The following is a 10,880-nucleotide window of genomic DNA, read 5'->3' on the forward strand; positions in this document are numbered from 1 at the left end:
ATGTTGCCAAACCTACTGACTTCTGTTTGGTAATTTTAGTCATCCTGGTCAGAGATGTTGTGATTCTCCTCTGGAACAGATAGGACGTGAACCAAGGCATCCTGCTTCAGAGGTAGGGACACTACCACTGCGCCACTGTGACGGGGAGCAGTACCTGAAAAGCCTGATGTTGTCAAATGGCTGAAAGCGAGGTGGATTGGTGTTCAGCAAAAGCATGACTCCAAGTGAGCTGGCAGTCGACCTCAGGCTCCCTATTTCTGTCTCCAACCAGCCCATATTCTGCCTGAAAGGAAGGAAAATGATTGGGTTGGGCTGACTCAGGAGGCTGGGAGAGGACATTGACCTTTGGAAGTTGCAACTCATTTCTGATACCTCTGGATTGACGGCAGCTCATCATTTCTCACCAGACTGCTCTCCTTCCCCATTTTCCTGTCTGTGGACTAACCAAGCACAGATTCCCTAAAGTGTGGACACAGGCCCTTTAGCCCAAGTCCACAACGACCCTCCAAAGAGTAACCCACGCAGACCCTAATTTACCCTTGACTAATGCACCTAACCGACACATCGCTGAACATGATGGACAATTTAGCGTGGCTAATTCACCCGAGCCTGCACATCTTTGGATTGTGGGAGGAAACCGGAGCACCCGGAGGAAACCCACGCAGACACTGGGAGAAAGTGCAAACTCCACACAGTCAGTCGCCCGAGGCTGGAATTGAACCCAGATCCCTAGCGCTGTGAGGCAGCAGGACTAGCCACCAAGCCACCCTGCCCCAACTTTTGTTTAATCAACTGTATTATTCACCTAACCCACCCCAAGGATTCTGCTGCGCATTTATTTCCAAATTCGGAATCAGAAAACCTAGGGTTTGAGGAACATGAGATTAAAAACTGGAGGAAATGATGGTGGAAATCAGAAACAAAGACAGAAAGGGCTGGAAAAGCTCAGCAAGTCTGGCAGCATCTATGGAGAGAATTCAGAGTTAACCTTTCAGGTCCAGTGACTGGGCTGGAGGCAGTTCCGAGGAAGGATAACTGGACCTGAAACGTTAACTGTGATTTCTCTCCACAGATGCTGCCAGACTTGCTGAGCTTTTCCAGCCCTTTCTGTCTTTGCTTGGGGAACACTGTTTGCCCTACCTCAGCGAAGGGTGGTGGTGAATACAGACAGGGGTTAATTGAATGATGCCTGACTGTCCTGGCCTTAAGCTGGGGAGAGCAATCATGTTATAAATTCAGCTTGATTGCTCCTGGCTCCATGTCAAACTGGTCACCCGCTGATGTACCAGTTCCATTTCAGACATCCCTATGATCTGCCCCCTTTCTTTCTTCCTCAGGCAGACCGTTCACGAAGTCTGGGAGCGACGGTCTATTGCGTCGGTGTCAAAGACTTCAATGAAACCCAGGTGGGTGAGCAATGTTTCCATGCGAGCGATATGGACTGTTGCATGTGGACAGCAAGCACAGAGAAAAACACAGAGGCTTGGTGGGGGCTGCAGGGGTTCCTCAGCTCACTCAGTTGGCTGGCTGGTCATTGACAACAGCGTGGGTCCTATTCTGAACAACGTGGGTCCAATTCTGAACAAAGTGGGTCCAATTCTGAACAGTGTGGGTCCAATTCTGAACAGTGTGGGTCCAACTGAGGTGAGGTGACCATGTCAGAATTTCCCCCCTGCACCTCTCCACTCACCCGAGGCGATGGTAACCCTCAAATCCTACTAGTAGCAGTCATTGCCCGTCCCCACTCTCTCTTTCTTTCTCTCTCTCTCTCTCTCTCTCTCTCACACACACACTCATGAGACAGTAACCCTATGGTGTGGTAAGACTGTGATAAGATTTATTATTCTTACATGTACCTGAGTACAGTGAAAAGTTTTGTTTTGTGTGCAGTACAGACAGTGCTTGAGGTAATAGAACAGAGTGAGGAACACAGTGTTACAGTTGCAGTGTAAGTGTACAGAGAGCGAGGTCAACATGACATTGAAAATTTGGGAGATCCATTCAGTGTCCTAACAGCAGCAGGGAAGAGCTGTTCTGGAACTTGTTAGTATGTGTGTTTAAGCTTTTGTATCTTCTCCCTGATGGAAGGGGTTGGAAGAGATTATACCTGGGCTGGCTTTACCTTTCACCAGAGGGTAAGAAGACCCTAGATTGTAGCTTCTGTGTGGCTCGGACACTGTCACAATGGTTGAAGATCTTTGGTTTGTAATCCTGGCCCTTCTTTCCCTTCACGGTATCAGGTTTGGCACTTTGATGGAGAGACATTCCATCCATAACCACCTGATAATTTGTTCCATTCAGCACTGGCTTGGAGTATGCTCTTTCACTTGAATTGGAAACAAACTCTTCAGTGAGACCGTCCCTCTCAGATGCACCAAGTGGTTTTACAGGTGGGCAGATGGGCAGATGGGAGGGCAGTGTTGTCCTATTGAGGTGGCTGGTGTTACTGAGTGCTGTGCACACACAGACTGAGACACTGGCCATTCCCTGCCTTGTGTTCGAACAAAAACCCAGTCCAACATTAGACCCGCGCTCAACTTTGTTCACCCTTTCCAGAGTTCCACATTCCTGTGTGGTATCTGCTGCGAACCCAGTGTTTCAAGCCAACCAATGATCCCAGGTATTGATGGGAATGCAGATTGGCAGCTCAGCCGCTGACCTGCACTTCTGCTTCAAAAAAACAAAAGGCCTAATTCACAAAGCAGATGGGAAATCGAAGCAGGCATTCCGATGATTCCTTGAATTCAAGGAATTGAAACTTGGCCAGCTTTCAAACGTGGGGCTCCAGTGAAAGCTCCCCGACTGAACAAACACAGATTCGGGATCTTTGGAGAAATGGTTCCACGTGGCCCTGGCGAGTGGATGGGGGAGGGGGTACCTGTCACTCAGTCTGTTCACACCCCTCCTCCTCTCCCCCACTCTCCTGCTCTGTGCATCTTTCCCTGGCTTTTCACCCACTGCCCTTTCACGGGAGGTTGTGTCCCAACGGTACGTTCCGACGCTTTCCAGGATAACCTATAAGTCAGACGTGCTCCCTGTCACCAGTCGTGTGGATTAAAAGCTCACCGTGCTTCCAGTTTGAGCTGGCTGTTTTCCCTAGAGCGTCGGAGGCTTATCGAGGTTTATAAAACCATGAGGGGCATGGATAGGGTAAATAGACCAAGTCTTTTCCCGGGGGTGGGGGAGTCCAGAACTAGAGGGCACAGGTTTAGGGTGAGAGGGGAAAGATATAAAAGAAACCAAAGGGGCAACTTTTTCACGCAGAGGGTGGTACGTGTATGGAATGAGCTGCCAGAGGATGTGGTGGAGGCTGGTACAATTGCAACATTTAAAAGGCATTTGGATGGATAGAATGAATAGGAAGGGTTTGGAGGGATATGGGCCGGGTGCTGGCAGGTGGGACTACATTAGGTTTGGATATCTGGTCAGCATGGACGGGTTGGACCAAAGGGTCTGTTTCTGTGCTGTCCAGTTCTATGACTCCATGACTCAGCATTGCTTCACTCAGTGTGCATTGACAGAGACACTGCTGTCTGCTCAATGTGAGAACATACAGGGGAGGTGAAGGCTTCATGGTTTTGTCACAGGACTGTTAATCCAGGGACACGGGCCATGTTCTGGGGAGCCAGGCTTGAGTCCTGCTATGGCAGATGGTGGATTTTCAATTCAATAAACAATCTGGAATGAAGGGTCTAATAATGACCATTGTTGACAGTTGGAAAACCCATCTGGTTCAATCATGTCCTGTCGGGAAGGAAACTGCCATCCTTACCTGGTCTGGCCTACATGTGACTCCAGACCCACAGCAAGGTGGTTGCCTCTTAACTGCCCTCTGGGCCATTAGGGATGGGCAATATGTGTTGGCCCTCATCCCGTGAGTGAATAAAAACATGTCATATTTGGTGTATTGGAGAAGATTGTTTAGGATGGGCTCCCCTTACTATCCTGAAGAAGGGCTTATGCCCGAAACGTCGATTCTCCTGTTCCCTGGATGCTGCCTGACCTGCTGCGCTTTTCCAGCAACACATTTTCAGCTCTGATCTCCAGCATCTGCAGACCTCACTTTCTCCCCTTACTATCCCATTGACTAGTAAAGTCCCACCTTCCAACATGGGAATTAATAGGAGCAGGCCATTCAGCCCATCATACCTGCGCTGCCAGACCTTCAAGCTCAGCCCTTTCCCCTTCCTGACCCCTGACCTTTGGTGCCTGTAACGTTCGGAAAGAGCCGCTGCTGATTCTAGCCCGTCAGAGTTTCCCCTGACCTTGGCTGAGGAGAGGGTCTGTTAGCCTGGGAGGGGTCTGCGGTAAGGTTGGGTGCTTCAATCCAGTCACTAAGGAGTAGCATGAGTCCTAATGTTCCACGGCTTGACGGCCAAGGTCGGTGCTTTTGAGAAGCTGCAGCCTTCATTCTTCGGCCAAACCGAAGAGGAGGACTATTTGCTGCTCCATAGTGCAGAGTTACACCCTCAGATAGCTCAGCACTTCCATGCTCTCCATTGGCTCCTTCTGCCTGGAGGACAGGAACTCTTCTCATTCTGAGCAGCTGACTGGATCACGGGATTGTAACACTGCAGAATGAGGCCATTCGGCCCAATGTGCCTGCACCAGTTCTATTCCCTAGCACCAATGTCCTCCTTTCACCCCATCTCCCTGCACACCATTTCTACCTCAAATACCCACCCTGTGCCCCTCTTGATTGCCTGCACTGAAGCTGCCTCCAGCCCATTACCAGACAGTGCCCTCCACACCCGAACTACTCACTGGGTGGGAAAGGGTCTATCCCCCATCACCCTCACTTCGGTTCCACCTCACTTTAAATCCATTCCCCTCCCGTTCTTGTTCCTTTCCCAAGTGGGAACGGTCTCTCCCTGTTTACTCTGTCCAGCCCGCTCCTGACTGTGAAAACCACAACCAGATCTCTGTCTCAGCCTTCCCCTCTCCCGGGAGAACATTCCCAACCTCTTCAGTCTATCCTCGTCGCTGGAGTTTCTCATCCCTGGGACGGTCCGTGTGAGTTGCTTCCACACTGATTAGCTCAACGTCAAACCTGCAAAAACATGACAACCTGACTCTCCTTTGGACAATGTAACTTTTCACTTCATAACATTAAATTTTCCTTTCAATCAGGGGGCAGGTATACCAATCACAAGATAAGACGAGAGGATACTCGATGAATCACAGGATGAAACGAAGGCTGCTGTATCTGAATAAACATGGCATTTGAGGTGGTTGGTGTTGGACTGGGGTGGATAAGGTCAGAAGTCACACCACACCAAGGTTGATATGAAATTACAAAACTTTGGAGCATGGCAGCGCTCAGAAAGTATATGATTTCAAATCCATCAGTTGGTTGAAAACCTGGTGGCGTGTGATTTGTGACATTTGCAACAGTTTAGATGAGCCGCAAGTTGAAATCTAAGGAATAAGAATGATCCAGGAGCAAAGACAGAGACATGCATGCAGGGTGACAGGGATGAGGAACTGCATATTTGGGACATTTTGGAAGGAGAGGGAAATGGTGGAGGGGTAGCTCTGTTCATTAATGCCAGCCCCAGAAAGAAGAATGACCTAAGTTCAGGAAACCAGCCTGTGGAAACAGTTCAATCGTGGCACAGAGTCACGTGAACAGTAACTGTTCAGTAGGGTGGAGTCAAAATAATTGTAGTTTGGTTCAGAAATAATCATGGCAGGCTTCCAACAGTACATAGGCAAGAAAGATCAGATGCGGACAGATGAACAGATGATAAGGAGGAGTTTCTGGAATGTTTTGTGACAGTTTTCAATAAGAGCATGTTCTGGAGCTGAGTGGATAGATCTGGGATGAGATGGGATTAATTCATGACCTCACAGTGAAAACATCCTGAGGTAGCAGCAATCACAAGATGATTGAATTTTACCTTGGGTTTGAGGGACAGAGGAGTGGGTCCCAGACTTTTCTTTAAAACTTGTGAAAAGGCAGTCGTGTGGGCATGGAAACAGGGCTGGCTGCAGTGAATTGGCCAATGAGGTTAAAAGATAGAATCCACAGAACAGATCAGTTCTCTGTTGAAGGTGTCATTCAGAGAAGCTCTATCAGCTTGGGATGACAGTGTGGTTTCTGAGGAGAAATCAGACAGGCTGGTATCCATTGGAGTTTAAAAGAGTAAGGGGCGACTTGGTTGAAACAGATAAGATTTTGAGGGGTCTTAAGAGATTGCTGTTGGGAGAATGTTTCCTTCTGTGGGAGAATGTGGAACGAGGAATCACTGATTAAAAATGAGGGAGCATCCTTCCTTTAAAAATCCAGTTTGGTTCAGTTTTAGCAAGCAGTCAGACACCTGCTGGGGACCGAGAGAAGCAGCTCCAGTGAAACAGGTTCCATGCTTCAGCAGATGTTTCTTGCCTGAGTTTTCTCTCTGAAATCTCTCCGGCCTGTAAGAACCTGTGTTTAAATTTACCGTTTCCCAAGTGATGTTGCGGGGATTGGAAGACCTTTGTTAAGTTGTGATAGAATCGGTTGGGATTTCAAAGAAGTTAAGTTAGTCTGAATTCAGTTTTCTTTTGTTCATGTTTGAACTGTAGTGTGAAAATAAATTCTGGGTTGTTTAAGGCTGGGTGTTTGGGGCAACTGCATCCCTCCTGTGAATATCCACTGTACACCTGCCGAAAAGAAAATACCAAATTAGGGTTTTATAATGTTTTGAGGGGGTCTGGCCTGGTCCATGACAAACCAAACTGAATAGGAGCAGAAACCAAACCCCTGGAACCTCATGGGCTGTTCAATTAAACCCGGCCTAGTCTGTTTGGGTTTTGAATTCCAGATTCCTATCTAATTTGCTCTGACTCCCTGCCTCATCAGATACTTTCGAATTCTGTCTTAAAACTATACAATGGCCCTGCCTGCACTCCCTTTGGAGGCAGAGAGTCCCAGAGTTGCAGAAGGAGAAAAAGGAAAACTCCTCATCTCTGTCCTGTCAGGGCAATCCCAAATTTATAAAACCATGCCTCCTCATTCTCGACTGACCCACAGATACCAGCAGTGTGTACCATCTCCAAGATGCACTGCAGAAATTCACCCAAGATACTGAGACAACACCTTCCAAACCCTGACCACTTCCATCTAGAAGGACAAGTACAGCAGATACATGGGAACACCACCCCCTACTAATTCCCCTCCCAGCCACTCACCATCCTGACTTGGAAACATATCACCGTTCCTTCACTGTCACTGGGTCCGAATCCTGGAATTCTCTCCCTAAGGGCATTGTGGGTCAGCCCACAGCACATAGACTGCAGCGGTTCTCGAAGGCAGCTCACCCCCACCTTCTCAAGGGGCAACTAGGGACAGGGTAATAAATGCTGGACCCAGCCAGTGTGCTCCATGACCCATGAATGAATGAAGACACACAGTGTAGATTTCCTGTGTGCGTAGACATCTCAGGATCGCACGCACTCTGATCAGGTCACCTGCTACTCTGCGGAATCCCCCGTGGGAACAAGTTCAGCCCAATCCCAGTCCAAACTATTCTCACAGGACAACACGGATGATATTCCCGAGACTCGGTGTGCGGTGTTGGAAACACCGTTTTGCCATCCTCGCTGCTCGCCTGAGCTTGTCAGATCGAAAGCAAAACACAAAACATTTGTGAAGGCCAAAGGACTCAGGCAAGAGGGAGAGGCATGGAACTGGGAATCCGTTTGTGGAGTTGCTGAGCTATCCTGTGAACCAGGTTGAGAAATAGCAAGTATGGGATTGAACTGGGATGACTTTCACAGTTGCCACACCCTAGCACCTCAGATCAAGGACTTGGTGATACAGAAGAGACTGCCGCTCTTTGTGAAATATTTCATCGAATCCCTACAGGGTGGAGGGAAGCCATTCGACCCATCACCCACCCTCTCCCTGTCACCCTGCATTTCCCGTGGCTAACCCAGCACACCCCTGGACGCTATGGGTAATTTCCCATGGCCAATCCACCCCAACCTGCACACCTTTGGATTGTGGGAGGAAACCGGAGCACCCGGAGGAAACCCACACAGACACGGGAGAATGGGCAAATTCCACACAGACAGTTGCCCGAGGCTGGGATCGAACCTGGGACCCTGGTGTTGTGAGGCAGCAGTGCTAACCACTGAGCCACCATACCACCCTTACTTTTCATCTTTATTGATTGATAAACGTAATACAATGATTAGGAGATATTTAATATTGATGTTTTGATATGTATTTAATAACTGGGAAATAATGATGACAATCATTTGTTTGTCTCCCCTTCTCTGACCTCCTACTCCAACCCTAATTGCCCCCACTGTCCCTTTGACCTTCCTGCCCCCTTCCCTGGATGTAGCTGGCTCGAATTGCAGATAGTAAAGACCACGTCTTCCCAGTAAATGACGGCTTTGAGGCTCTGCAAGGCATCATCGACTCGGTGAGTGGTGTACGTGGCTATCCAGTGCAGGAACTTACAGACAGCTGCTTCCCATTAAATATGAGCTGCTCACTCCCCCCCCCCCCAGCTCAGAAAAAGGAAAGCTGCCTGGGGAAAGTTAGAAGCAGAGGAGAAGGCTTTGGGATCTGAGGGTTTGAAGCTGATTGTGGGAGAGTGGGTAGGGTGGGGGGAAACAGGGTCATCGCAGGACAACAAGGAAGCTGACACTTATTTTGCAGCATCTGTACCGAATCAGAAAACACTCCTGCTCTCAATTCCTCAGCCATGCTCCGGCTTTCTACCCAGATTGGATTCCGCAGTCTTTTTCCTGATTGGTCTGCTGACAGCGATTATGCAACAGCAATTTGGGGGACTTGGCAGCGTCCCAGCCTCTGTTGCCCGGAGAGAAAGTGAGTGCTGCTCTCGCACACTGCACACTGTCAGACTTGTTGGTGGTACTGTACGCGGGTTGTGAGGGGACACAGAAATGGCTTTGCAATGACTGGAGCACCAGTTAGACAATTCAGTCAGCAGCACATAGTGAGCAGGCTGACCAGGAGTGAGCCAGGCACTGTTCACACAGATGTGTGTGTGCCTGGCCATGGAGGACCACAGGACAGAGGGACACTGGTAGGCCATTAAGCTCAGCGTGGCAGTTCCACCAGACAGTGAATTCATGGCTGATCTCATCGGCCCATACTCTCCTCTGCCACCTTGCTCCCCCCATGATTTAATGGCACTGCAGTTTGATCGGGGTGAGGAACAGAGTCTGTTCCTCGCACGTGGAGACCTGGGGTCTCTCTCCATTGGGAGCTGGAGTCTGACTGGGAGGTGGAGAGAGTTTCCAAACGGATAGTGAACTGAGGGGAAAACAGTGAGCTGTTTACAGGACTGTCACCCCCACTGTGGAGGTGGCTCAATAAGGTTGCTGCTTTCCAACTCAGCATGACAAGAAAGTGGAGTTTCATATTCCCGAAGGAACACTGTGTGCTCAGGCAAGGCAACTTAAAACAGTGAGAAATTCCACATCGTTTTCACCAGAAACTGAGAGAGCAGACAGATCCTGTTGCACGCTCATTCTGCACAAGACTACTTATTGTGGTCTGTCATGATCATCTCGAACAGTCATTCTATATCACAGGGTGTGGGTGACCCTCTGGTCATTCTATATCACAGGGTGTGGGTGACCCCCAGGTCATTCTGTGTCACAGGGAGTGTGTGACCCTCTGGTCATTCTGTGTCACAGGGTGTGAGTGACCCCCAGGTCATTCTGTGTCACAGGGAGTGGGTGACCCCCAGGTCATTCTGTGTCACAGGGAGTGGGTGACCCTCTGGTCATTCTGTGTCACAGGGAGTGGGTGACCCTCTGGTCATTCTATATCACAGGGTTCATTCTATATCACAGGGAGTGAGTGACCCTCTGGTCATTCTGTGTCACAGGGAGTGAGTGAACCTCTGGTCATTCTATATCACAGGGAGTGAGTGACCCTCTGGTCATTCTATATCACAGGGTGTGGGTGACCCTCTGGTCATTCTGTATCACAGAGAGTGAGTGACCCTCTGGTCATTCTGCGTCACAGGGAGTGGGTGACCCTCTGGTCATTCTATATCACAGGGTGTGGGTGACCCCCAGGTCACTCTGTGTCACAGGGTGTGGGTGACCCTCTGGTCATTCTATATCACAGGGTGTGGGTGACCCTCTGGTCATTCTATATCACAGGGTGTGGGTGACCCCCAGGTCATTCTGTGTCACAGGGTGTGGGTGACCGTCTGGTCATTCTATATCACAGGGTGTGGGTGACCCCCAGGTCATTCTGTGTCACAGGGAGTGGGTGACCCTCTGGTCATTCTATATCACAGGGTGTGGGTGACCCCCAGGTCATTCTATATCACAGGGTGTGGGTGACCCCCAGGTCATTCTGTGTCACAGGGAGTGGGTGACCCTCTGGTCATTCTATATCACAGGGTGTGGGTGACCCTCTGGTCATTCTATATCACAGGGTGTGGGTGACCCTCTGGTCATTCTATATCACAGGGTGTGGGTGACCCTCTGGTCATTCTATATCACAGGGTGTGGGTGACCCCCAGGTCATTCTATATCACAGGGTGTGGGTGACCCCCAGGTCATTCTATATCACAGGGTGTGGGTGACCCCCAGGTCATTCTATATCACAGGGTGTGGGTGACCCCCAGGTCATTCTATATCACAGGGTGTGGGTGACCCCCAGGTCATTCTATATCACAGGGTGTGGGTGACCCCCAGGTCATTCTATATCACAGGGTGTGGGTGACCCCCAGGTCATTCTATATCACAGGGTGTGGGTGACCCCCAGGTCATTCTATATCACAGGGTGTGGGTGACCCCCAGGTCATTCTATATCACAGGGTGTGGGTGACCCCCAGGTCATTCTATATCACAGGGTGTGGGTGACCCCCAGGTCATTCTGTGTCACAGGGAGTGTGTGACCC

General features: G+C 49.7%; 1 protein-coding gene across 2 annotated transcripts in view; it reads left to right on the forward strand.

The window, feature by feature from the left end:
• The window catches only part of LOC122543053 (anthrax toxin receptor 1-like), a 142,149-nt gene that overhangs the window by 33,890 nt on the left and 97,379 nt on the right, over nucleotides 1-10,880 (forward strand). For both annotated transcript variants that reach the window (XM_043681251.1, XM_043681250.1), the window contains exons 7-8: nucleotides 1,338-1,406; nucleotides 8,331-8,411. In XM_043681251.1, coding sequence (XP_043537186.1) covers nucleotides 1,338-1,406; nucleotides 8,331-8,411 — 150 coding nt within the window. The remainder of the gene's footprint in view (nucleotides 1-1,337; nucleotides 1,407-8,330; nucleotides 8,412-10,880) is intronic.

This window comes from Chiloscyllium plagiosum, chromosome 42 (assembly GCF_004010195.1).
Source record: "Chiloscyllium plagiosum isolate BGI_BamShark_2017 chromosome 42, ASM401019v2, whole genome shotgun sequence".
NCBI lineage: Eukaryota > Metazoa > Chordata > Chondrichthyes > Orectolobiformes > Hemiscylliidae > Chiloscyllium > Chiloscyllium plagiosum.